The sequence below is a fragment of the Eretmochelys imbricata genome, chromosome 1 (genome assembly GCF_965152235.1).
Source record: "Eretmochelys imbricata isolate rEreImb1 chromosome 1, rEreImb1.hap1, whole genome shotgun sequence".
Lineage (NCBI taxonomy): Eukaryota > Metazoa > Chordata > Testudines > Cheloniidae > Eretmochelys > Eretmochelys imbricata.
In genome coordinates this window covers 268,454,425-268,482,102 of record NC_135572.1, presented here as the reverse complement: position 1 = coordinate 268,482,102, position 27,678 = coordinate 268,454,425, and the positions used below count along the sequence as shown (strand labels likewise).

Below are 27,678 nucleotides of genomic sequence, written 5' to 3'. Positions count from 1 at the left end.
GGGAAGGGCCGGCGCCCGCGCCGCTGCGGCGGCCGGGCGAGCGAATCAGAGCCGGGAAAACGAAACTGCCGGGTTTGAAATCCTCCGCCTCCCCCTGCGCCATCGTCCTCCGCGTGACGGGCCGGAGCCTGGCGCGTCTGACCCACGTACGGCGGCACCGCGCGCAGGTGAGCGGGCCCGGGGCCGCGCGGCTTGTTTATTGTAGGGTCGGCCGGAAGTTGACGGGGGGTGGGGGATGGGCGGCTCCTGACGCGTCTCCAGCCCGATCTCCGCCGGCCCCTGCCCTGTCGCGTGCGCCTGCGGGGTTTCCCCGGGTAAACAGCTGCTGGGGGAGGGGGCGGGTGTCCCCCCCCGGCAATCTCTTGCTGCCCCGGGGCGGGGGGCGCCCCGTGCGGCGGGTCCCGTGTGCTGCGGGAGGCGCGCCCCTGGCTCCGCACCCCCGCTCGTTTCTCTCTCTCTCGCTGCGCTGCACAACTTGAGCCGCCCTGCTCGTGTGCCTGCCGCCTCCCCGGGGCTCCGCGAGCCGGCCGGGCGGCTTGAGGGGGGCGAGCCCCGGTGCGCTGCGTAGGCAGGGCTGTCGCGTCACAGAGCGAGCCCGGCCTCTCCCCGTTACATCCTCCCGCGGTGGGCTGTGCTCTGGCCGGCTCCCCGGGGAGCCACGAGCCGCCGCGTGATGGGCAGCGCTGGGAGGAGGGCAGCGGGAGGAACGATCAGGGGGTTGAAGTGCCCGACATAGCGGACAGATGGACAAACAGCTACCCGTGTTGTTGTTGCCCTGTCGGTCCCAGGATATTGGGGGGGGGGGGGCGAGGTAATATCTACTCGCAGATCAACTTCTGTTAGTGCTGCTGTGTCTGCACTGCAGATTACTTCAGTGTTACTTGCGTCGCTCTGGGGTGTGAATAATCCACACCTGAGATTAATTATATCACCCTAAACGCCAATGTGGACTGCCTTATGTTGGTGGGAGAGCTTCTCTCACTGACATAGGTACCGCCTCTCAGGGAGGCAGGACCCATCGGCTTTTAGAGCATCTTCACCAGAAGTGCGAAAGCAGCACGGCTACAGTGCAGCTGCACCACGGTAGCTGCTGTAGTGTAGCCGTAGCCTGAGAGAGAGACGCTTCTGAGATCATCTAGCTCAGCTTTGGTTAATGGGTGGCCTGAGAATCCACTAAAACATGGTGTGTAATTACCGAGTGCTTTACATTTCCAACCAGCATCAGAAGAATGAACCAACCAAAGGGAAATCTTGCACTGTCTCCAAAATTTACCAGATGTGTCAGGCTGTGGAACAGTCTCTCAGGGAAAGAGGTGGAAAATCCCTTTGCTTGTTACAGTTACAACTAGACTGGGTAAAATACTAGTAAATAAAAATGTACACTGTACTTGCTCTTGTGTCCTGCACCCATACTGTCTCTGTGGTAGCCATTCAGTAACCAAATCTGATTCGAGTACTGTGCTGACATGTGAGTACCAGCCAGGATTTAAATGAAAAGGAAAAACAGTTGTGTTTAACTCTGGCTCAGCTTGCAGAGGAGGGGAAACTCGCAGGACTGGATCATGGCTTGTGTTTAAAGGCCATGATTTTGGGGAGAAAAGAATACTATTTTGCAGTTCTAACAGTATTGCAAACAGAGTCCTGTCTTATGGGATGTTGTCAGGTAGTTCAGGTGCCCAGTTTAGTTGTTGATTAGCAGTAATGACTAGATTAAAATCTAAACCTTTCCCTGCAACAGGCTTTCAGAATCTGAAACTGACCAATCTAGTCTCACTGTCATGATTGTTACTGTTTGGGTTTTTTTTAATAGCTCAGTCAACTAGATTTCTAAAAAATCAGTGTTGATAACCTGAGATGCTATTTGTAATACAGATTAAAACTGTGTTTCTTCAAGTCAAAGTTTTTTTGTTGTTTGTTTTTATCTTGACAGTGTACTCCCTTTAAATCAACAGTTCTTGGAGGTTGGTGAAGTGGAGAAAATGGCATCTGAGGACATTACTAAGCTAGCGGAGTCACTTGCCAAAGCCCAAGTGGGCGGAGGGCAGCTGAGCTTCAAAGGCAAGAGCCTGAAACTCAATACCGCCGAAGATGGTAAGAGAAAACTTTTGTGTTGGGGCAGTGTTTCACCTGGGTACATGTCAGTGCCATCCCAGAGCTGTGTGTCATGAACCTCTTCCTAACTAAAGGTGTCTGGACACAGCTAACTCCAGTATGTGAGAGTCTATGTAATGTGGCAGGGGGACACAAGGGTCAGCCATCTGAGAAATGGGGACTTCTGATAGAGAAGCAACCTCTCCCCACCACACTAGCACAGCGTCACTGCTACAACTGGAGAAACTGGTTTTGACTCTCCCTGACTTAAAAGTGTTGATTTTGTTCTGGGAGTGACTCTTGTCCTTCTAATACACACACTGATGCTTTAAATTGCTGGAGGCAAGAGACTTTCCTCCTACTCTAAATGCTTCAGGAAGCCAAGTAAAACTCGGAATGATTGAAATGCCCAGGGAGACTAGCAAGACTTTACAAGCTCCATGCAGGTGGATTGGTTAGTCTCCCCTGCCTGCTTCCGCAATCCCCCTTGCCCTAGGATAGAGTGCCTCAGTTCCTGTCTCAGTCCTAGATAGGCTTGTTGTTGTTTGCCTGGGGTGCTCTTCCTCCCGCACATCTCTTTTTAGGATAAAGAACTGGCTGGGGCAGTGATGTCTTTGTCTTGCTGTGGCGGGTGGGGGAATAAATCCCTGAATCACACCTGGAAGTAGGTTGTTCTCAAACCCATGACTGACTTTTCCTACTAGTTTGCATGGTGATGCTTTCCTTACCCTTCCTTGGTAGTGCAAAACCACATTAGTTACGAGTAAAAGACCTAGAGGCTGGGGAATAATGAGTAGTGATGGAAAGAGAGACTCTGCAACCTGCCCTTGAATGGAACCTAAGGTGACTTAGGTTAGAAATGAGGAGAGTAAGGCTCTGCTTGCTTTGTGCAGCCAAAGAGGTGTCTAAGGAAATTGAGGAATTTGATGGCTTGGAAGCCCTGCGCCTGGAAGGCAACACTGTGGGTGTGGAGGCAGCAAAGGTCATTGCCAAAGCCTTGGAGAAGAAAGCTGAGCTCAAGGTGAGATCTTTTAGTAGAGTACTGAAGGGGAATGGAGGATATATTGATGAGATGCTGAAGGCCTGTCTGTTTTTGAGCACTGACCCAGGACAGGTCCCTGCAGGAGCAATACAAACTTCAAATTCCTTGTCCCACCAGCATATAAGAATAGACTCAGGAAACTAAGCCTGTGTATGAATAAGTGGTGGCAAACCCTCAGGACCTCATAACTTGGCTTAACAGCCCTGTGAGTAGCATTTGCTGAAATGCTGCATTTCAGCCTTTGGCAGCTCTCCATGGCTGAGGCAAGAAAGCCATGAGAGAGGACTCGCACCAGGGTAAGCCTCTGTAAATCAGAAGGGAGTGCTCCAGTAATGTAGTGTGGCCACTTAGGGCTGTGATCTCATCAGATCTTGCAGAGTCAGATCTCCTGCTTGGGTAGGATACTTCAAAGCAAAGCCCAGAGTGCTGCAGGAAATGGTGATGGAGGTTCACCACAATAGTTTCTACCCCTTGAATTATTTATCCAGTATTCTAGCGTAGCATTGAGGTGGGTGGGTACTGTGCCACTGGAAATGCTATCTTCTGAATGAAACCTAAATCTGAAGCCTTGACCGCTTGAGGTCACTGAGGTTTCCATGGCCCTTCTCATAAGTTTAGGCTCCCTATCCTGATGAAATTCTCATTCTGCATCCTTCAGTTTTCTCTGGGTATGGTAATCTTCACTTATGTCCTCAGTTCTTGTGTGTTGTTGATGTGCACTATTAAACAGCCGATGAATTCTACCCCAGAAATGACTGTGTTTCCTTGGTGAGTGAAGTGAATTATATAGTTTGTGTAGCTCTTTGGCATAATTAGGTGACAGGCCCAAGAGAAGTGTAAATTGTAAATATATCATGTCCCCTGTCAAGTGCTGGGGGCTAGAGGACATTTGTGTGTGCTTCTGATATTTGACAGTCATCTTTCCATCTGTCTCTTTTTAGAGGTGTCACTGGAGTGACATGTTCACAGGGAGATTGAGGTCTGAGATCCCTTTTGCTCTGGTAAGTGGGAGAACTGGGGATTAAAGTTTCAGATTTGTGATTACTCTAATCTCCTCTTGCTCCATATGTTTACACTTAAAACTATCCATCCTTTCCATGGATACATGTGTTGTCAGAGACCCAAAGACAGACATAACCTCTCTGATAAAGCATGAGCATGTATGGCTTTCCCTCTCCCTCAGCCTCTGGGATGATGGGAAGAAGCGATAGCATAAGCACCTTCTGTTTGATCAGTAAAGCAGCTCTTCCCTGGAGGAGGATCAGCAGTATGGCCATCTGATTGGCAGGGCAGGAAACGAGGACTCCAGAATAAAAGGATACCCTCAGCAAATTGGAATGATTCTGGGGTGAATCAGGAGTTGGCTTCTGTAATCTTAAAATAGCATATATTTGGATCTGTGAAACTTGGTGCTTGGGCAGGTCACTGAAATGTGTATGGCTCCTGTTGCCTTCTTTTAAAAAGGCCTGGATAACTTCATGGTATCTAATACTTAGAGCTGTGCACATTCAACTAACAGTTGAATCCCATGCTTCAGGGCCCAAACTAACTGTCTTGTCTATCAGAAAAGATTCCCTCTCCCTCGTGCAGCACTGCATAATGCGGGGGGGGGGGACGGCTCTTCTGAAGCATTGGGTAGTGATCTAAATGGGCCTGTGGAACTGTTACTAAAAACCAAATCCCTTGTCTCCTCACAGACTGCCCTGGGGGAGGCCCTTATCACCGCAGGTTCCCAGCTGGTGGAGCTGGACCTGAGTGACAATGCCTTTGGGCCGGATGGTGTGCGTGGCTTTGAGGCACTGCTGAAGAGTCCTGCCTGCTTCACTTTGCAGGAGCTCAAGCTGAACAACTGTGGCATGGGCATTGGAGGAGGCAAGGTAAGTGACACTTCACAGTCCCAGCTCGCTTGCATTGGTTATCTCATAAAGACTGGGTGCAGGGGGCCTTGGGTTCCAACCTCCCCCTTTGTTTGTTGTCTTGATTACTATCATACTTCAGACTGATCTCATGAAGTGTCCAAGTTGAGCAGAGTTGGGCTATCCCAATATCTGGATGGGACAGTTCCCCATCAAGAGAATTCTGATGTTCTTCTGTCTGAACGGGTGCCTGAGGCTGTTCTTTTGAAGTGTAAAACCAAGGCCTTGACAATTCGTGGTCACTAAAGAGCCAGGGGTTGTTTACCCAAGTTTGAGTTTAGTCTGTTGTATTTTTGTGCTGTAAAATTCCCTCTATAGTTTCAAGTGTGACTACACTGTTAATATTGCATAATTGTGGTGGTGTAGAATGGTTCTTGTGTCCCACACTAGAAGCAGCTTCACTTCAGTGGTGTCCTAAATGCTTCCTATATATCCAATTCATAAAACATTTCTGGGATCCTCCAGGAGGAGAGATGCTATAGTAATGTAAAGCTGTTAATGTTGTCTCTAGATCTTGGCAGCTGCCCTGAAAGAGTGTCACAGGAAATCAAGTGCCGTAGGCAAACCTCTGGCTTTGAAAGTATTCGTGGCTGGCAGGAACCGTCTGGAGAATGATGGTGCCACTGCACTGGCTGAGGCATTTGGGGTAAGCTCCAAAGTAGGACTTCCTCACAGAGGAGGTATAGGTGTGTCAGATGTATGTGGGCACTGGTTCTGGTAGCGATGGGGGAGCAGTGTGTATCCAGACACATATGCTAAAGAAGTGTGCACTGAGGAGAAGGGTGTGTATAAGGTACTGGCCCTCAGTTCATTTTTACCACAGCACTCTGTATGCTGCTGAAACAGTCAACCATTTGAGGATGTTAACACCAAGAAAAGGAGAAGCCTTGGTTAAAGGGGGCATAACTGAGAATAATGGGACAAGACCGAGCACAGAAACAGAATTCGTTTCCAGGATGAGTGACTACTCCACACTATAATCTGCTAACTGTTAGGTGAAGTGATGTATTGCTTGAGTAACTTAATACTGTACAGAACAAGTGATGCAGTTGGAGATAATCTGGCCCTGGGAGGGGGTGGGCCAGATGACCAGGTAGATCTCTGTCTCTAATCGCTATGATAGCTGGCCCTGGCATAGCTTTTATCTATGTTCCGCAAATCTCCTGCAGGGGACACTACCAACTGCTGTCTCATTTTTTCCCTTAGCCCTTTGTCTGATCAAGCTGCTAGTGCTGCATTTGGGTTGGGCAATGGAAATCAGGCTGTCCCATGCCCACCTTTCTATCCAGCAAGAATGAATGAGACTGGAATTTGGTTTAGATTTGTGGTAGTTTTGGGGGACTAAGTGACCAGGAGTCTCCATGTTTTCTCACCAACAAACTTTACATTGCCTCCCTCTTTCCTCATGTGACCTCCATTTCCTAAATTCTTTGTGCCAGATCTCGGAACACCGTGTGCTTTTTCAGATAAAAAGACTTAAAATGATTATATACAGGTCTGGCAAAAAATAAGGATTTAAATTCAGTGCATGGAAATTTGATATACATTCTTAAAGGGTGAAGTTATCCTGAGAGAGACTGGCTGCCATCCGAAAGCTCTTCTAGGCAGAGAATGTCTATCTTCGTCCTGTTTCCTTCAGCCATGAGCACTAAGTAGGGGTGGTATCCATGAAGGGACTAGGTGTCGCAACACTGTGTCACTGCACCTAGAAAGTCACAGGAACAACACAGCATTCCACAAAACCGAATGAGTTGCCTAGACTCCCTACAAGGGGAGAGCGAGGTGCCTGAGAACGTGATCCACAAAAGTAAATGCACCATGAAACCGCTGATGAGATACTTTAATATTTTCATCCTCTGGACAGAGGGCTTAAACTCCCTCATAAATTTCCATCATAACTTCAACAACCACCCCCTGTCTATCTCTCACACACACACACACACACACGTACGTACGTCCAGGAAGTTGATGCTAATCAGCTTGAGCAATGCAACCCTACAGACAACCATATACAAAAAACCCGCACATCAGCAAACCTAACTTAATAGATCCAGCAACCACCCCAAACACACCTAGAAATCTGTTCTCAGCGTGCCTGGCTGTAGATACCACAAAATGTGCCCTGAGGAAGAAGTCTGGGATATACAACTTATACACTCAAAACCGCCTTCACCAAACAACAACACTTCACCAGAGAAGGAGATTGAAGCTTGGATTGGGCCACCCAAATAGCCCAAGAGAATGTGCTTCAATACAGAAATAAAATCCCTTCTGACTGCACACTGCTAGTTGTCACCCATCGCCCCACACTGGAACTCCTATGGAGTATCAGATAGTTACAACCCATACTCAATGGGGATCCATCCTGAAAGAAATCTTTTTTTCTTGAATCCCTTCCTCTGGCTTCCAAATACCACCCTCAAGCTCATCAGAAGCAAGCTCCCCACAGACCAGCACTACGCCAACTCAGAGCAGCTCTAGACCCTGCCAGAACAACAGATGCAAAACCTGCAGACATATATCCGCTGCTACAGTGATCGTTTTCCCCCCCCCACAACACACCTTTCAAGGGGTCCTACATATGCCTATCCCAACATGTGGTGTAACTCATCCAGTGCACTAAATGCCCTAATAACTATGTGGGTGAAACCAGACAATCACTATGCTCTCGAATGAACTCTCACAGGAAAATAAGACAAAAACACCATATCAGTTGTAGGTGAACACTTTTCACAAAACAATCACTCTATATCTGATCTATCAGTCCTCATCCTCAAAGGTGTGCAGCACTTTCAAAAGTTGAGTCTGGGAGCTTAAACTCCATTACTCTGCTAGACACTAAAAATCAGGGACTGAACAGACATTGGATTTGTGGCTTATTACAATCATCTGCAACCCACTAATGCCCTCTTGTCCTCTGGCTGCAGATGTGTTAATGGGTCACTCTGCCTTGAATGGTCCCTTTAGAATATGTGCTAACTACTTACCCTAAACTATCTGTTCCCCCTTGCATTTTGCTGTGACGCTGGGAGTACCTTTCCAAGCCCTGAAGAAGAGCTCCATGTGGCAGGAAAGCTTGTCTCTCTCACCAGCAGAAGTTGGCCCAATAAAAGCTATTACCTCCTGTCAAGGTTCCTCCCCCACTCTGAACTCTAGGGTACAGATGTGGGGACCTGCATGAAAAACCTCCTAAGCTTGTCTTTACCAGCTTAGGTCAAAACTTCCCCAAGGTACAAAATATTCCACCCGTTGTCCTTGGATTGGCCGCTACCACCACCAAACTAATACTGGTTACTGGGGAAGAGCTGTTTGGATGCGTCTTTCCCCCAAAAATACTTCCCAAAACCTTGCACCCCACTTCCTGGACAAGGTTTGGTAAAAAGCCTCACCAATTTGCCTAGGTGACTACAGACCCAGACCCTTGGATCTTAAGAACAATGAACAATCCTCCCAACTCTTGCACCCCCCCTTTCCTGGGAAATGTTGGATAAAAAGCCTCACCAATTTGCATAGGTGACCACAAACCCAAACCCTTGGATCTGAGAACAATGAAAAAGCATTCAGTTTTCTTACAAGAAGACTTTTAATAAAAATAGAAGTAAATAGAAATAAAGAAATTCCCCCTGTAAAATCAGGGTGGTAGATATCTTACAGGGTAATTAGATTCAAAAACATAGAGAACCCCTCTAGGCAAAACCTTAAGTTACAAAAAAGATACACAGACAGAAATAGTTATTCTATTCAGCACAATTCTTTTCTCAGCCATTTAAAGAAATCATAATCTAACACATACCTAGCTAGATTACTTACTAAAAGTTCTAAGACTCCATTCCTGGTCTATCCCCGGCAGAAACCAGCATATAGACAGACACACAGACCCTTTGTTTCTCTCCCTCCTCCCAGCTTTTGAAAGTATCTTGTCTCCTCATTGGTCATTTTGGTCAGGTGCCAGCGAGGTTACCTTTAGCTTCTTAACCCTTTACAGGTGAGAGGAGCTTTCCCCTGGCCAGGAGGGATTTCAAAGGGGTTTACCCTTCCCTTTATATTTATGACACCTCCCCTACCTTGTTCCACCAAAGCCAGCATGCTGGGTGAGCAGCCACCTAAGCTAGCTAACAGGAGATGTCAAGAAGAGGGGTATATGCTAAATCTTACCCATGTCTTAGAAATAGGTACCTAAGTCCAGGCTGCAGGGAGGTGCCTAGCTCTGCTTAGCATTCAGTCAATGGGAACTCAATACCTGTAGACAAGCATCTAAGGCGTTTTCTTGCAAGAATGAGTTAAATGCCTGTGCTGCACAAAACAGGGTGGTGATGCTGGGCCCATCTCATAATTGTTAGTTCGGGGGTTAGAGCACTGACCTGCCAGAGAAGGAGCAAAATGGGAGACCCCTGTTTAAATCATCTCCGAGTGTTCTAACCACTGAGCTAGGGGGTATTCTGATGTGGGGCTCCCTCAGTCTCTCCTGTTGAAGCTGTTGCACTCTGGATAAATAATGGGAGAATGATAGGAGCAGGGGGACTGAACTTGGGGCCTCCCATGTGGGTGTCCTGACCACTGGACTATAGAGTCATTCCCACTGTTGCCCGTTCTCTCTGTGCTTAAGTACTTAAACAGTCATTGGGTCAGAGAGAGCAAGTACATGAGTGAGAATGACTGACTGTAGTCCAGTGGTTTAGACATCCACTTGGGAGGTGGGAGACGCTGGGTCCAGTCCCCCTGCTGTAATCACTCTCCCATTATTTATCAAGAGTGCAACTGCTTCAATGGGAGAGACTGAGGAAGCCCCGTATCAGAATATTGCTTAGAAGAGAGCTGTAACCAGTGAGCTAAGAGGATTTGAACAGGGGTCTCCCACATCCCAGGCGAGTGCTCTAACCACTGAGCTAAAAGTTTTATACGGTGGGTACCACCTCCTCCAGACTTGGAATGGGAGCGGATCTGGTAGGCCCTTCACCTGACTTTAGGAGCCAAATGCCTGTCTTCCAGAGCGATTCACGAACCGGGGGGCTTAGGCAGGAGTTACGTGCCTGCCTAGAGGGAGACAGCAGCGCGTGTGCCCAGAGATAGGAACATAGGTGCTGAGGGACTCTGAAAAACACATTCACTGGGTGAGTTTAGGCACCTGTATGGTTCAGCAGGAGTTTTGTGGACCACAGTGGTGCCAAAACCTGGACTTAAGTGCTGAAATACCTTCTTGGCTCCCACCCACCATAGCTGCTCACCAGATAACTCCCATCCAAGGCAACAGGAGTTGTAGGAACTTATTTCTCTGGCTCATGTCTTTCAAATGTACATTTTCCACACCTGTGACTTTAATTATCTTGTATGCTGTCAAATGTGCAAGCAATAGTGTTGCAGAATCCACTTATTGGTGACCCCATCAATCTATGTATTGTTGCATATAAATGGGTAGATATGATCCTGGCTGTTTAACTACTACAAATAAACGAGGCTCTCTATCTTTGGATACTATATAAGTATCTTCCTAGGCCTGTCTTACGTTTTTGTACACACACCTAATGGCGTTATATAAATGAGAATTCTGCACATATAACAGTTCTAAACCTGCCTGCAATCCCTAAAACAATGACAGGTTTGGTTTTTTTTCCCCATATAGCAAAGCACTTAGACTTGTGTGGGCTATAGTCTTATTTTCATGTTATATATTGTATATGCCATACTGCACTGATTCCCATTTTGGAGGGTTTCCTTTGCGACCAGAAGGGCCAGAAGCAGAACTAAAACAAGCAAAAGATTTTGATTCTGCCAAGTGGTCATGTGCCTTGACCTGGAAAGCAGCTTCTTGAGCCAATTCTGGGTTATAGCCCCAAGGCTCAGAATCTCTGGCCAAAGAACAGAAGGAAAACAATATCCTAATCCAGCCTGCGGGATTGCCACCTTTGTGACAACACTCCCAGAAGCGGCCAGCACCACGTCCCTCCTGCCCCTGGGTGGGGGCAGAGGGCTCTGTGCACTGCCCTTGCCTGCAGGCACCGCCCCCTAGAGCTCCTATTGGCAGGGAATGGGGAATCGCGGCCAATGGGAGTTTTTGGGGAGGTACCTGCAGGCGAGGGCAGCGCACAGAGCCCTCTGGCCATGCCCCACCCCCACCACAGAGACATGGTGCTGGCCGCTTCCAGGAGCGGCGCGGAGCCAGGGCAAGCAGGGAGCCTGTCTTAGCCCCGCTGTGTGTCACTGCCACCCCAGAGTCCTGCTCCAGGTAAGCGGCATTGGGCCAGATCCTGCACCCCGCATCCCTCCTGCACCCCTTGCCCTGAGCCCCTTCCTGCACACCGCACTCCCTCCCGCACCCCAACCGCCTGCCCCAGCCCTACATTCATGGCCCTGCATACAATTTCCCAACCAGATGTGACCCTCAGGCCAAAAAGTTTGACCACCCCTGTTCTAAGCCCTGACTCACTAAATAAAAACATTGGTCCTATCTTGATTTGTCACTGGAGGCATAGCTGCTGGGGTGGGAGGGGTGTATTTGTAACAGTTAAAAGGATTGCAGGGGTTCTGGTGGGAGATGCAGTGGACTCACTGTGGGTGGCAGAGAAGCAACTTGTAAGGTAATCCCGTGGGATGGTGGTTGTCTCTGCCTGTGTTGAAGTGTCTCTTTCTAATGGCTAATCATGTCTGAATCTAGCTCATCGGGACACTGGAAGAGGTCCATATGCCACAGAACGGAATCAACCATCCTGGCATTACAGCGCTGGCCCAGGCCTTTGCTGCCAACCCGTTGCTGCGGGTTATCAATCTGAATGACAACACCTTCACAGAGAAGGGGGCTGTGGCCATGGCAGGGGTGAGTTACTAGCAGTTGCACTGGGTGTCTATCTCTGCTCCCTCCCCCCCACCCTTTTCTGTGCTTTGGGGCTGAATGTCCTAGTGAAGCAGGGAGGGAGAAGAGGCTCTTTCCTCTTTGAGTACAAGTGAGTTGGTCGTTCCCTCTATCCCTCACCTGAATTTCTGTCTTAATGGGCACACACTCTCACTCTCTGCAGACTCTGAAGACTCTCCGACAGGTAGAAGTGATCAACTTTGGGGACTGCCTGGTGCGCTCAAAGGGTGCCATCACCATTGCTGAAGCAGTCAAAGAGGGACTCCCTAAACTAAAGGTACCACATTCGGCTGCTCCATCTTCAAATCTCTTCCCAAAATACCCTGTATGTTTCCCCTCCCTTGTTCTATGTCCATTCCCCTGCCCCACCCTGTAAAACACGGTTCTTCCAAGTGCAGGCCTGTCAAGTTCTACAGCTCTGCCTACTGCTGCTCTCAGAGATGTGATCTGTGGAAACTATACCTCACAGCCGGCAGTGCTCCAGCGTGAGCTAAGTGGCGGTCTGTTCAGATCAAGGTTGAACATTGTATTTAAAGCCACTTGTCTCATCTACTCTGCAAGTTGCTAACAAGGTTCTTGGGTGGGTTTGGAAGCAACTGTTCTAAACTATGGGACAGCATAAATCAGGAGGGGTACAGGATGAGTGACCACTACAATATGTTCATAAAATGCAGTATCTGTATCTCCGTGTCACATCTTGGATGAGACCCCAGTTCACTAATATTTGTATTATCCTGGCACCTATGGGCCCTGTATTGACTGCAATTCCTGTCCAGTACCATACCCTACTATTTCAATGTCCCTACAGTACTAGCATTTCTGTCAGCCTTTTCCAGGGTGTATCTTACTCAGTCACCTGTGAGATGTTTGGTAAGAGGGTCCCTCTAACTCCAGCCATTGCATTATTATTTACTAGCATTACCAGAGCGCTTCTGGTCTATGCCTATGGCTCCTTTGGCCTCCCCACTGTACAAACACAGAACAGAAAGATTGGTCCTTGTCTCAAGGAGCTTACAATCTACATAGAAAACAAGAGACAACAAATGGATACAGACCAATGGGCGAGTGCAAGAAAACAGGGAGACAATAGTAGCTATGCAAGGTTATCTCGTGCAGAGAGTTGCGTTAACAGCTTGCCTTGTGAGTTTGAAAAAGGGGTCCACTCTGTAGCAGTACCCGTAGCTCAGGCCTGTGTTGTTCCCACTGGGAGCCCACATTTTAAAAACCATGGGGTTAGCTCATGAATACACCTGTTCAGGTAAAACACAGCAATTCTTTCTCCCAGGTCAAAGGATCCCAGGATAAATAACAGGTGAAGGGAGAAGGATGTCAAACCAAAATAATCCATTCCAGAACAAATTCCCTTCAGCTGTTTAATGTTAAATCCCTTCTCGGGGATCATCTCGTTCAATATGTCTCAAGGGATGTTTAGTCTTTGCTCGCTGCCTGAGTCCCTTCCAAGTCTTTTTATAACTTAAAAATATATTCCCTCTGTGCTGAGACCAGCCCCAAAGGAGAGAATTCCTTAAACAATTCTGAGCATGCGAAGCTGGTGTTTACAATGGAGAATCTGCATACAGCGTTCCTGTAAAGCAGCTTCTCCTCTGCTTCTCAGGAACTGAACTTGTCCTTCTGTGAAATCAAACGAGATGCTGCCCTGACTATTGCAGAGGCCACTGAAGACAAGTCTGAGTTGGAGAAACTGGATCTCAATGGTACGTGAGCATGAAGTTCGATCAAAGCTTATCCAGTCCGTGACAAACTCTAGAACCCATTGGGAAGAAGCCTGTGGGATTGAAATATCTGTATTGCTGCCAGAAGTGTGTGTGTGTGTATAAAATATTGGTCCTGCTGAGAGCAGCTGAACCAACTAGACGAATAAGCTCTTCTCTCTTCCCCCAAGGCTTTAGTGGTTATACTTAAACCTCTTGAGCCACAGTTTCAAACCCTGCCTGCTGATCCCTGTCGCTTCCTGAAGTGAATACATCTGAGTTCCAGACGTCTGTGTGTGTCTCTAGGATGAGAATTTATAAACAAGGTCCTGTCTGCTCTGCCTTGGTATTAAAGGTCCCATGATGCTATTAGTTTTGCATCAAGGTCTGCTTCTATGTGCTTGGTCACAGTTTCCCGCTCCGTGTGTTGGTTCTTGCCTTCCCTTCCAGAGGTGGCTGCATTTCTGTGGTATTATACATATGTAATTTGAGAAGTGCTTCAGAATCACCCAGGATGAAAGGAGCTGTATAAATGTACAAGGAGTTCAGTCTCCAAGACTCAAATCTCTTCTGGTTAATTGCATTTTTCCTTCTTCAAACTTCCCTTGCAATTAGATTCTGCAATGTTCTTCTTGTCTCAAACCCTTGTGTGGTGTCTGAGTTGGTAAACAGCTGACATATTTTAATGACAAGTCTGCTGTCCGAGCAGTTTGTAAAGTGCTTTGTGTGAAAGGTGTTTATAGAAATGCAAATCAAGCAGCCATTCTTCCAGCCAGAGGTTGGATTTATGGACTTAGCTGAGCATTCTAGTTAAACTTTGTTTTTCTCGTGACAAATTCAGCACCTGATCTGTGAGTGTCTCTCTTCCCCACCCCAAAGCTGACTTTTCTCTCTCCTTGCATCATAGGTAATGCTCTGGGGGAAGAAGGCTGTGAACAGCTCCAGGAGATTCTTGAAGGTTTCAACATGGCAGATGTGCTGGGTTCCCTGAGGTAGGCCAAGAGAAAAGGCTATGGCAGGGATCTGCTCCCCATTCAAGTCAAAGCTCTGGCTGTCTGCCTTTTACATCTGTTTCATGTGAGTTCCTGTTTTTATGGGGTCTAGCACTACTTAGAGGTGTTGGATTAACAGGACTGGAGACTGAAAATTTCTATCCCCAGTATGTATGCAAGTCCCACCCCCTCAGTGTCCTTCACACCTTCATCTGGAGGGAGCTCCATAAGGGTGAGATGAGAGCACAGTCTTCGTGGCTTGCTCTACTCTTGACTTTCTGCCCACACTTTTTGCCTGCTCTGGTGTTTTGTGGACACCTGTCCACTAGGACCTAGGCTGAGACTCTCACCTTCATTTCACGCACTGGTTCCCATTGGGCAGCCCTTTGGCAATCTGTCACTGCTGGTCTGAGGCCAGATTAGAACAGGTGACCTAAACATGCCAGGCTCCATAATCCATTGCAGTCCCTATAGGCTCACACTCACTGCCCTAGAAGTGATTTGCTGCCGGTCAGCTTAGTGTTTTAAGGCTTGGAAGGGTCTTATTGCATTTTGTAACGACCTGGAGAAGGATTCCCAGGTGCCAATGCATGACCAGGAAGTCTGTATTGCAGGCCATGTGAACTCTCCTCTTAATCCTTCTTAGTGATGACGAAGGGGAGGATGAAGAGGATGAAGATGACGAAGGGGAGGATGAAGAGGATGAAGATGACGAAGGGGAGGACGAAGAGGATGAACAACAACAGCTGCAGGAGAGGGGGCAGGGAGAACCGGAATCGTTGCCTTCTAAGAAGATTCTTGACTCACATGTAAATGTGCTTTGAGGGATAGCCAATAATCCTTATTGGGAGTAGGGGAAGGAGGTTTGAAATGCGGGGAGGCTATTATGAACTTGTAGTGAACAAGTGGGGGTTCACATACCTCTCCTTTGAACGGATGTGTCAGGGCAGGGGTGGAGTAAGAGAGGAGAGGGGGAGAACAATACCTCAGGAATGTTCTGTGGTGATCTGAAGAAAATTAGCAGGAAAATCTTATTTCTTCCATTATTTTCTGTAGCCACGACAGCCCTGCCTGGAGCCAGATAGTCAGTGTTTTCTGTACAAGCTTTCTCCTCACAGCTTAGCTAGTGCAGCACCCCCTGCCATTCAGGTTCTGGGCTCACTTTTTCCACCCCTTCACAAGCTCTGACAGTGCAGAGAAGTACCGACATGCGGCACCCTCGCTGTGCCAGGTCCATCGCCCTTCCCTACACACTCATGCACCCACAGCTCTGCCGGTGCTCTGCAGAATAAGCTGGGATCTGACTTGCTCTGTTTCAGGACTCTACTCCCGTGTCTCCTCCTCCTCCTCCTGTGGATGTTGCCACATTCCTCGCCTTTCCGTCTCCAGAGAAACTGCTACGACTAGGGCCCAAGTGCTCTGTTCTGATAGCTCAGCAGGTAGGTGGGTCAGTGGCTGCTGTGTGTGTGGCTTTCGGATGGCATGGTTGGTACCACGTGCATTGGGATAAATTGTTTACCTGCCAGAGGTGATCTCTTCCTGGAGTCTCATGACCTGGATTAGGGTCTTGCCATTGTCCAAATGAACAGAATGGAGGCAGACACTCAACTTGAAGCTGCATGTCTATGAAGCAGATATGGTGCCTGCACAGCAGCTGTGTTTCATGGCGTGACTTATACCTCCACGCGCATCCTGATACAGCCACGACAGTTCCTGTCATGTCCAGCCAGGTGGAGGCAATTGTTGCACTGCTCATTGTTGCTTCTGTAGCAATCGCGTCTCTTCTGCCCTCACTCTGCCATGCATTTAATGGCTCCTGCTTTTTGTCTCTTACAGACAGACACATCTGATACAGAGAAGGTGGTTATGGCTCTCTTGAAGATCTCTTCTGTGTTCAAAGATGAAACCACAGTGAAAACAGCAGTGCATGAAACAACAGGTGATGCAGTCTGTGTCTCCATGCAAAGGTGTGGGCTGAAGAAGCCTAACTTGCAACGGTGGCTTCTAAAGAGATCCCAGGGATGGCCTCCCTGGACCATGCCATTTTTTGGTAGTTCGGTCTCCCGTGGCAGCCAGAGGAAGACAGTTCTGTCTCTGTAGTCTGCCAGATTGTGCAGTGCTGTTTTGGAGGGGAATGAGGGTGTGAAACCTCAACAGATCAGTTTATGCCCCCAAAGCATGATGATCAATATCCCTTATAGCTTAATTAGTATTGCTGTGAGTGTTACTCTTCCTGGCATTTTTTGGTGGGGGAGATTTTGTTTTTGGCCTCGATATCCTGTCAGCGAGTTCCACAGATTAATGAAACTGTAAATAGAAAGTGCCCTCTCTATTCTTATATCTGGGGATATTGTAAATAGGGGGCACCCATTTGGTGTTCTTTTTACTAGTAACTGTCTTAGATCTATTGTCTCTTTCCAAAAGGACTGGAACTGGAAAGCTGTGGGGCAGGGCACAGAGGCTGTGCAGGGGGACCATGTACCCTTTCTATGCTGTGGAGCACAGCACGGGTGCACAGTAGAGTAGAGAAGAGATTTGTGTGGGGTGTGGACTGTGTGAATCCACTGAGCAAAACTCTCCTGTAGAAGTGGTGGATGCTTCCGTAGCCCTGAGGCTGCTGTCGTGGCTGTAAAAGGTGTGTGAAGATGCGCAGTGTACTGCCCCGGGGTTGAGGATGGGGAATTCTCCAGCCTTCCTTCCTGAAATCCCCAGCAGCTGTATTCACCTACATGCAGTCTGCTTATTGGAGCTGTGTACGGGGTTCAGGATTTGGCCCCTCCATCTGGCATCCCTTTAAAGTCTGTTGTACTGATTTTACACAATTCACTATTGCCATTAACAGACTCCTGGTGGGTAAGTAGGATAGAAACCACTAAAGGCCTGTTCTGTGCACACCAATAATGTCCCTCGTCACTGAGACAACAACCTGTGGTCAGTTGCATCGAAGGCTGTTGCGAGGTTCAGCATGACCAAAATGGCCGGCTGAGCTTCCTCTGAGGTCAGCAGGAGATCTCACATGCCTCTGCTAATCTCTGCCTCTGCTCCTGTGGGTGACTGGCATCCATGATGTGACTAGTGTGCACGTGCATCTGGAACTGAATACTCTTCGCTTTCCCTAGCAAGTTCAGGTCATGTCTGGCAGTGTCAAGAGATGGTTTCTTCAGGGTGAGGCGTCTGTGTGCTGAAGGAGGGCTGACCCTCCCTGATGGAAAAATCAATAATGTCGAACAGAGTACCACAGCCACCCCGCTTTCCTGAAGTTACCAAGTGGGGCGAGGGTCTGAGCCACAATTGGCTGATCTTGTGGAACTCTGAAAACCACAGACCTCCTCACTGGAAACCAAACCAAATGCACACCTAGTGGGTGACAGTCCCGTGGGAGCCTGTTGCTCTTGTCATTTTAAAGGTCAGTGAGACCAGCTCACAGCCAAACTGTCAAACCCATTACAGTGAGAGTGAGGCTCTGTGCTACCCAAACGCATCCAGGTTGACCATTCCTTGCATTGTCTATGGCTGAGGTCAATTAACACTTCTTGGCCTCGGCCATAGTTCTTCTCTAGGCCTTTTTGCATCCCCCATACTAAAGACTGGACTCCATGTGACTTCTTGGCTCTCTCTCTCTCTGCCTCATCTCTTTCAACTCCCAGCACTCACTGGTGGCCTGCAGTAACCTCTGGCAGCAGAGACAAACAGGGTATATAAAGGAGTGTGGCCTTCCACAGTCCATCTAACAGCTGATAATAGTCAAGGCCTCGTGTACTCAATGGCAAACTCGACCTAAATTCTGCACTGAACCCCCTATCTGTGGCGTTCTGGTGCAGTAGACTAGAGATTGAGGCAGCGTCAGATAAGCTGAATGTAATTGAATCCAATAGTGAAATGAACAATAGTCACTACAATATCTCGTGGTGCACTTCAGCTTGACGCATATTTATTTCTCTCTCTAGATGCCTTGATGAGAAAAGCCTTCATTTCCGCCACCTTTAATTCTGATGCATTCATCACTAGCCTACTGATCCACATGGGTCTGCTCAAGGTGAGAGGGCAGGAGGGAGTTAAAAGTGGGTTGTGATGGGTGAGGTGGGCTGAGTTCTGATTACATTTCTGGTTTAAAAGCTAAGGCTTGCTGGATTGTGGGTAATCCTGTTCCTGTCTCCATGGCAACAGTAAGACTCTGATGTATGCCCAATGCCTGGTGACAATAGAAAACTGCAGGGATAACAAATTCCAGCGTGGGATTATATTAGGGTGGAGGGCATGGATTAGCTGTTCCCAATTCCGTTCTACTTGGTCTAGCTTGTATTTTCAAGATCAGATATCTCTATAAGGCAGGAAGGGTCATACAGACAAACTGGGTTGCTGCTGGACAAAGCTGTTATAGTGTTATGAGCTACCTGTTGTCAGACTCCTGGTTGTAGTCTCATAAATATCTATTCATCACCCTGGTATCCAAAAGGGCCACTTAGTCACATCTTCTGTTTTAAAAGGACCACAGCAAGAGTAAATGAAAGACATCTGACTGAAACTTTGTTTCATTCTATCCAGTGTCCTTGCTAATGTCTGGAGCACCAGTATGTGGCTGCACAGAATAAAACCTGTTAGCAGGATTGTTGTGTTTGAGAATCAGCAGCAAGTTGGCTAACCGCATTAGAACCTGCACGTAGGCTAGAGCATGAGCTGAGCCAAAAGAGGATTGGAGTTGTCTCCATCGGCAAGCTCAGAGTAGTGCTTCAGTGGTCTGGCTGTTCTGCCGTTATAGATCAATCTGGAGCATCTCGGAGCCTCAAGGACTGGAAACATCTGAAAATAAAGAGTCTGGACAAATCAGCAGAAATACTTGGAATACCCTAAAGCCACAAAACTTGCATCATCTTTTCCATCATGTGGCTTTCTGGGGTTCTCACTGATAACTCTGAACCTGGGGAAATGCACAGCTGTGACATGGGTTAGGGACTAAGACACTTCCTTTGGATGTTCTACTCTTTGTTCTCTCTTCCTCGGTCCCCGACTCCCGTGAGGCCCAGTCTAGTTTTCTAGTCTTCTGCTCCGTGGACAGGTTTTTTTCTTTCCCGTCCTGCATCAGATTGCAATCACTCTGAATATGCTGAGGTGAATTGGAGGGTAGAACTTCCTTGGGGCTGGGCTTCGAAGTAGAGAATTGAATTGGGGAGCAGTGTCAACAGTCAAGTTCTCTCTTGGCTGACCAGTTGTTGCTTGTGATCCATGTGTGTCTGTGGCTCAGGTTTGGGGTGGAGAGGGAGGCTGTTTCCATATTACTTTTTTACTCTAGACTTGAAGCAATAGCTAGGGCCATACAAACAAAACACACTTTCAGTGTACCAAATGCAAAGGGATCCACTCAGGAACAGGGAATGCAGGGCAGACTCTGTATCTTGGAAGGCAGTGATCCTGAACAGGATAGAGGAGTTGTGGTGGACAAGCAACTCAACATGAGCTCCCAGTGCAATGCTGTGGCAAAAAGGGCTAGAGTGATCCTTGCTGTATCAATGGGGGAGTGGAGGTAGGGAGGTGACTTTATTTGTGTATACAGCATTGGTGAGACCGTCAGTGGAATACTGCGTATGCTTCTGGTGCCAGCATTTTAAAAAGGGTATTTAAAAATTGGAGAGGGTGCACAAAAGAACCACAAATTATTCAAGGGCTGGAGAAAGTGTCTTATATTGAGAAATTTGAAGAGCTCAATCCTAGTTTATCAAAAAGAAGACGGAGAAGAGACTTGAAACATGTCCAAGTACCTTGATAGGGAGAAAACACTGGGCACGGAGGGGCTCTTAAATTCAGTGACGAGAGGCATAACAGGAACCAGTGGCTGGAAATGAGACAGACAGTGCGCCTTGTTTCTAGCTTGAATTTAACAGTGAGGGTGATTATCCATTAGGTCAAACTCCCAAGGGAACTGGTGGATACTCCATCTCTTGGTGTCCTCCGATCAAGACCCTTGGCCTTTCTGGGAGACACGCTTTAGCCAGTTAAGTTATTGGGCTCCATTCAGGGGCTACTGGGTGAAATACTGTGGCCTGTGATAAATGAGTTGTTGGACTAGGAGAGCTAATGGTCCCTTCTGGCTTTAAACTTAGAATCAATTTTGGGAGTGACTGAAAACAACATGCCTGGGTGAGAGAGGGGCATACAAGAGGGAATAACTGCCCCCTTGGATCTAGCAGGAACTGTAGGCTTCCTTCTCAGCTGAACGAAGGGTCCTGGCAGGGTGTCCGTGCAGAGGAAGGTCTGGAAGAAACATGCATGTGCTCTGTCTAAATTTCTTGCACCTCACAAGACTGTCAAGCCATAATTGAAACAAACTGGAGTCTTTGTGATGCTTTTGTTTGAGATATTCCCCTTCGGGTTGATTGGTCATCTCCTAAATAACCCACTGTGTATAACACAGGAGCCAGCTCTCCCCCCTGCTGCTGGGGGAAGGCTAATTCCAGCAAAGAATTCGATAGCTGTGTGAATAACCATAGCATCTGTTGTGATGTAAACTAAGATGATCTCCAGAACTAGTCCTTTCCATGACTTACCACGGAAGCTGAGCCTCAGCTGGAGTCAGACTTCTCCCTTTTTGCGTGTGTTGCGCTGTGGAGGTTCGCTTGCATTTTATAGAGGTTGGTCAGTCAGACAGCATGCTGGATTAGATGGAGGGATGACTGCATTTGGTGTGGCAGTCGCAATGTACCTGATTGTTCTGTCCTTCCCCATCTGACAGAGTGAAGAAAAGATCAAGGCTGTCCCAAGCCTCTATGGCCCTCTGATGACCCTGAACCATATGGTCCAGCAGGATTATTTCCCCAAATCCCTAGCCCCAGTTCTCCTGGCCTTTGTGACAAAGTGAGTATTGCACCTTGCCAAGCAGTCCTGTTCTACAGGAAGTTATATACATCTGCGTATGGTTGAGTTAAAAAGAAAAATACATTCTCTTCCCTTCAAGCCTCTAGTGGGTAGGGGTTCTAGAATAAAAATGCGAACAGCTTAAAGGAAAGCTGTTCCTATCTTGCTTAGTCCAACATTCAAAGCTTACAAGGTAAGAAGCACTGATCACGAGGAATGAACTGGGAAACTGACTTTCTAAAGGTGGTCTTAAAACTGGCGTTTATGCAGAGGCAGCCCAAAGGAAGACTAGGATCTAGTTTCCAGCCACAAGTTTAATGAGTTAAAAGGACACTGCTGAATCAGATTTAGCCCCAAATGTATATCTTGGCCATTACAAAGTTAAAATTTTCATGACTTCAAGTTCCAAAGGAAACTTCTTGAATTCCCATGCACTGCAGCTGCGCATGAACGCTGCAGTGTTGTGATAGGGCGGTAGAGCTGGGAAATGAAAACAAAATTGACAAGTCTGTTAATTATCTTTGGAGAGAACTCTAAAGATCATGAATAGTGAAAATGTTAAGCCTTGTTCCCTTTTTTTAAAATTCTCTTTTTTAATACTAAAAATATTTCTTATAACGCAGATAAAAGCAATGCTTCTTAGATTAAGTCAGTTTTAACTTTAGTTTCCTTCTAATAATTATGCAAATGTTGTTTTAAAATCATTAAAAGGGAAAGTCTTAAATTTAGCCCTGGGGCAAAGTTACAGATTGATAGGGCATTGGTCTCCAGAGCTATTCTCTCTCCCACTTCCCCCACCGACCACTCCCAACAAGTCAACCATGGAAGCACAGTGGAAACTGAATGTTTGAATAGAACTTAGAAAAACCAAACCAATGAGTCCCCACGCACTCTGTTGCTGTACATATCTGTCCCTTCACTAGTGGAGAGGGAAACTGAGTCAGAAAGGCTTTGACTTGCCAAATCAACACACAGTTAGGATCCATGTCAGGGAGTTTGAGTTTCTTAACCTGATTTTATCATGTTCAGTCTGCACTGAACAGTGGACATCTTTTTAAACAATTTCCATAATCAAGCTAAGACTTTGGGCAGGCGTAAAGCTAAAATTGGTCAGGCACAGTATTAATTGCGTGTATTCCCAAAACACTCAGAGGCTCTCATGAAGATGAGGATCCCACTGTGCTGGGCACCATGCAAATGCGTAGAAAGACATTGTCTTAAAAGTTTGTGTCCCTTTCGCAGCCTTTTGTAGGTTGTGCACGCTTATAAATAGCTGGCCTTGCTTAATAGCTGAACTGAAGGGCTGATAGTTAACTGGTTGACTTCTAGCCGTCACAGCAGAGATATGAAGATGGAGACAGCTGTCTTTGCAGATCAGTTCAGGGGCTCATTCCACCTGCAAAAGACAGTATGGCTATAGCTGCAGAGGTAGCTGTATACGAAGCTGCCAAAGGGTGGTCAAACCTGGCTCCTGTAGCGGTATTGCAGATTGGGGGGGGAGGTGGGGCAGGCTAAAACTCAAGTTCCTGATTCCTGACCTAAAGGGGAGAGACTATGCGAGCTATTCACATCTCTCCTGCAAACATGTGCTGTGCGCTGTTGTTGCAGTCCGCAAAGGAAGGATGAGGAAATGGGGCTGGTAGTAGTCCTTGCTGAAGGGGGCAGGATGTAATAAACAAGCTGCCGTAGCAGTCCTGTCTGTTAGCTCTCTTTCCTTCCCCCAGAGCCTGACCTGTAGCCCTGTTCACCACCTTTCTGGCTCTGAAGCAGCCCCTCCCCAAGTAAAGAAGAGCAGAAACTGTGCTGTCCCCAAGCCCCCAGATCACTGGACCCGTCTGCACTATTTAAACGAAACGTTCAAGGGAGAGGTGTTCCCATCCCAGACCTGCCAGCCTTGTGCTACTGCTGTGACAAAAACCTGTCTAAGTAAAACTGACGTCGACAATGGGCCACGCTGGGGACTCCTTGTAACATTCACTTCTAGTGATTTGTTGTGGAGTCAGGTGCACAATTAACGGGCTCTTCCTCCAGCCTAATCTCCGACTCGACAGTGTCCGGTGGCTGCGTACGCTGAGGAGTTCATTCACAGCACGCTCTGCCCTGGATGTGGATACACCTCTCTCTTAGGCTGTGGGCCAGCAGTTAACCCTATGTGTTGCTCTCTGAGCTGTGCCCATAACGCACCAAGCACAGTGGCAGCCATGATTTTGCTGCATTTAGATCAGTGATTCTCCACCAATTTACCTTTGTGGGCCACATGTGCAGCTTTCTCCGTATTATGTGGCCACATCCACACTATATACATACATACATACATACATACTGTATGGCCCTGAGGATCTCATATGGGCTGCAGCCGTATGCTGATAGGGCTGTAAGCGGGCTGTGGGTTGAGAACCACTGATCTAGAAGTTTGGGTACCTCAGTGACAGGCTTGGTATAGATAGGTAGAGCTTCCAGAGTGAAAAGGTGGCCCCATTGATGTCAGGAGTTTTGCCATTGGCTGCAGCACAACTTTGCTTAAGAATGGGGAAGAGAAGAAGTCTGGTTTTTCTGGGGGGAGGGGAGGGGAGGGGAGGGGAAGAAGCTAGAGGGAGGAATGTGTGTGTCTTACAGTGATATAATGTCAAATCATAAAACAGCCTAGGGACTTTTGCAAAGGAAATGTCTTAACATAGGGTGAGAGCAAAAGGAAAAAACAAGCTAGTACCAAAGCTGCAGAGTCAAGCAGTTAAGTCATGCCATTGTCCAAGTGAAAGATTCCTTCCCAATGCTAATCTACGGTGGGCGGTAATACGGGGGGGATATGCAACATGGCAAGAGAGCACTTTTTTGCTGCTTCAGGGCTTACTTTCTCTGCCTTAACACCTCATGCCCCGGCTGTGGGGGTTAGAGGGAATCGGGAGCTATGCAGCTGAAAGCTTTGCAGGGTTCTCTAGTGATTTGCTATGTTCCTTCAGCTGCTCCTGCAGTCAAACCTTGTGTGTCCAAAGGGCTTCACCAAAGCTCTTGGTAATCCAAGGTCATCTGTGTCCCCTGTTTGCCTGGAGCTCAGATGCTGAGGAGCTTGTCCTGTTCCTGTCCAAAATTAACGGGTTGGTCCAGCTCGCTACAGAGCCAACTTTTGCTCATTGGAGTGCTCAGGTAACAGCCTTGGTCAGCTTCCTTTGGGAATCCAGTAAGCCGCTTCAGCTCATTGGCCTGAGCTTCCATGGTACATGAATCCAAGCAGCTCTCCTGGCCTTGTTAAACTATCAGCTCTTCTGTAATGGGCTGTGGAGCTACAAAGTTCCTGTGAGCTGCTTCGGTCAAAGCAGATGTCGCGTACTGTGTCTCCAAGCTCCATTACCACTCAGTAGGAGAAGTTATAAATGCCTGTAGCCAGCGCCCTCTGGACTCTGGGGGTGAGGAATTGGCCACAGAACTTGCTCAGGGTGACAGAATTTTTCCTTTTAGATTGTAAGGCTAGAAACAATCGTTGAGTAAAAGAACCTCAAAAAAAAAAAATGCATAGTGAGTGTAAGCGATGCCCATCTGACTCTGCAAAGGGCCTGAATGCCGTGGCTCTGATCATCTTGGATGGAAGTGCTGAGGGCTGGTTCTCTGCCCGGAATTTCTGATTTCCCATCCCCCCCAGCTGCTGCAGACTTCATTAGCTGGCTGCAGTCAGGCTCCGACCATTTTGTTGTGTGTCCCTGCTCTGCTGGGGTTTGTCTGCGGCTGCCTCTCTCAGCTCCTTTCCCCACAAGAGGAAACTGATTATGTACAGTGCATGCACCCTTCACTATTCTGCAGAGCCAGGCTGCAGGGAGCCCAAGGTAGGATCTAGCTGAGGAGAAGGGGGAGCCTTAGAAGTGCAGGCTTGAGCAGCAGAGGTTCAGGGAACTCGGATACACTTCACTTCACTAATTCAAGATTCTTCCTGTCTCGTGCACAAGGCCTGGAAAGGAGATTCCAAGTTAAGTCCCACACATAACATCATAGCTGAGGCCCGCAGGGCTGGGCTGGCTGGAGAACACAGTGAAAAATCCATAATCCAAAGTCATGTAATGAATTGTACATCAGCGAGCAGCGTCAGCAATGAACCAGTTGGGGGCAGGAAGGATGGGAATGAAGGGTAGGGCATGGAGATGCAATCCATTAACAGTGCTGCAGAATTTGGTCCATTGGATTGCAGAGAAAACAGCGTCCTGTCTCTCACCAAATACCTCGACTTGCACAGCTTAGCAACAAGGAAATGCTGCTCAGTCCCATATTTCAACATTTCCGGCTTCATTTGAAAGCCACATCTCCCTCAGATGGAGCACGGCACATATTGCTGTTCTATCACGGGGGGAAGGGAGCTGGTCAGAATGTTTTTCATTGGTGGTATTGGATTCAAGTTCTTCAGGAACACATCACCTTGGGCCAGTCAATCCTCATGCTTCAGGGCACCAGTAGATCACTTGCATAATACAGTGTGACACAATGCACTGCACTGGGTGTGGGGGGGTATTTTCCTCTGAACCAGCTAGCCTTGGCTGCTGCCTGAGGTGGGATTCAGGACTAGACGGAGCAATAGGCTGATTCAGTGCAGCAATTCCTATACCTCGTCTGACCCTGTCTCTGAATAAGAATGAAATCCCGTTCAGCTAAATACTCCAGCCAGCTGACTCTTGAGTTCCTGGCACCGTACTGTGCCGGTGAGCCCCTGAACTCATGGAGAACTGGCATTCAGTGAGTCAAAGTGCAGTCAGGGGGCAGCTTTTAAATGAGCTTTTTGTCTCCTCTCCTCTCTCTCCAGACCCAGCCGTGCTTTGGATTCCTGCTCCTTTGCCCGCCACATGCTGCTGCAGACCCTCCACCAGCTGTAGTAGGACCCCAACTCTGCCCCTCCCCCCCATAGGACTTTTATCAGCGAGAGCTCTTAGCCAGCTGGCGGGAGAGGATGTCAGCACCCGTGGAAACATGCTGTCCGTCTCTCACAGGGATGTCCGTCCTTCCTTCTACTTTAACAAACGCGGAGGAATCCTGCTGATATTTTTTTACTTTGTTTTTCCATTTTTTAATTGAAGGCCCCTCTTCCAATGGGCAGGCAGCTGTGCCAGAACTAGTCCTCCGGGGGCTCTTCATTGCTCTCCATGAATTGGAACGAGGGTCCCATTAAACGCCACACTCCTGGAAGGGGATGTGCCCAAGCTACCGTCTTGCAGAGGGTGCTGGACAGGGGCTTTCTCTGCAGCAGCAGCTGCACCAAGCTGGGCTTTTGCATGGTGCTGTGGCTTCCATCTCCTGCTGCCCTGGGCCACGCACCTGGAAATTGCAGCAGGAGTGTTGCTTCTCCAGGGTTATCAAATTGCCCAGCCGCCTCCTGCTGCTCCAGGCTTGGGAGAGGGGTATGCTCCCCACTGCTCTTGTATTCCTAATCTAACTGGGAGAGGGGTCCTGTGTGGCCCATCTGTATGTTAATCTGCTAATCCCCTGCCATGCTAGAGTGGAGCTTCCTGCGGTAGGGCTGGCCCTGGTGGTCTTTGCCTGTTCATTGTGATATTGCCATAGCCTGCCTTTCCCTACCCCCACTTCCCAATTAAAATAGGCTTGGTTTAGAAATGAGTAGAATCAGCTGAATCCTGGAGGGGGGTCCATGTTCAGCACTCACCCCAAGGGGAGCAGTAAAGAAAGAAGGGGATCGGCACCTGGGGCCTTGAATACTTTCCTGGCAGATCATCTCAGGGCTAGGAACTGCAAACTTAGCAGCTTCAGTGCCAAGAATTAGCTGAGGGTCTCTAAGCATGTTAAAATATGGGTGAGGGTTCTGCATCCATAAATGACACTGCAGGTCTGAATTTTTCCTGTTGACTAGCCCCCCACCTCACCCTACATACGCACATTGACATTTGGGGGAAGGGTGTGGATGGGTTCTTGGTTCATGGGGGTAGTAAAGGAGAGAAGGAGATGTCCTAGTTTAAGGTTTACTCAGCTCATTCTCCAACCTTCTTCCCTGCTCCCCAGTCACCTTATTACTCACTGTAGTGCAGTTCTGGGAGTTTTGCCAGAAATCTTTGCCATGGAAAGGGGGGCAAGGAGCCTCTCCACTTCTAGCACTGCTGATAAGGGACCATCTTGGCCTTAAAAGCACTGCTGCCTCTAAGGGGAGTGGCTGTAATTTGATTGCTGATGAGCAGCACAGTCTGCCAAGGGGGGCAAGGAGCCTCTCCACTCTCACCCCATCAAACCCACCCCTCCCCCT

At 48.1% G+C, this 27,678-nt stretch overlaps 1 protein-coding gene across 6 annotated transcripts; it reads left to right on the top strand.

The window, feature by feature from the left end:
- RANGAP1 (Ran GTPase activating protein 1) lies at nucleotides 1-27,041 on the top strand. Of its 6 annotated transcripts, none has more exons than XM_077830626.1 (16): nucleotides 1-167; nucleotides 1,953-2,091; nucleotides 2,985-3,112; nucleotides 4,075-4,134; nucleotides 4,831-5,010; nucleotides 5,561-5,695; nucleotides 11,702-11,860; nucleotides 12,060-12,173; nucleotides 13,512-13,611; nucleotides 14,516-14,600; nucleotides 15,247-15,409; nucleotides 15,920-16,039; nucleotides 16,437-16,539; nucleotides 18,548-18,636; nucleotides 21,328-21,449; nucleotides 26,233-27,041. In XM_077830626.1, exons 2-16 carry the CDS (start codon nucleotides 1,980-1,982, stop codon nucleotides 26,300-26,302), a joined length of 1,740 nt encoding a protein of 579 aa, XP_077686752.1. In that variant the 5' UTR covers nucleotides 1-167; nucleotides 1,953-1,979; the 3' UTR covers nucleotides 26,303-27,041. The 6 variants fall into 6 exon arrangements, with proteins under 6 accessions (XP_077686752.1, XP_077686714.1, XP_077686733.1 ...); XM_077830588.1 differs by having other exon boundaries at nucleotides 1,931-2,091; XM_077830607.1 differs by lacking the exon at nucleotides 1-167 and adding an exon at nucleotides 246-314 and having other exon boundaries at nucleotides 1,931-2,091.
- The last annotated feature ends 637 nt before the right edge of the window (nucleotides 27,042-27,678 follow it).

Bases quoted from the DNA above. Each gene is read 5' to 3' on its own strand.
- RANGAP1 (XM_077830626.1), top strand. From the start codon at position 1,980: ATGGCATCTGAGGACATTACTAAGCTAGCGGAGTCACTTGCCAAAGCC. The intron at 4,135-4,830 runs GTAAGTGGGAGA...GTCTCCTCACAG, and splicing joins CTGAGATCCCTTTTGCTCTG to ACTGCCCTGGGGGAGGCCCT. The intron at 18,637-21,327 runs GTGAGAGGGCAG...CCCATCTGACAG, and splicing joins TCCACATGGGTCTGCTCAAG to AGTGAAGAAAAGATCAAGGC.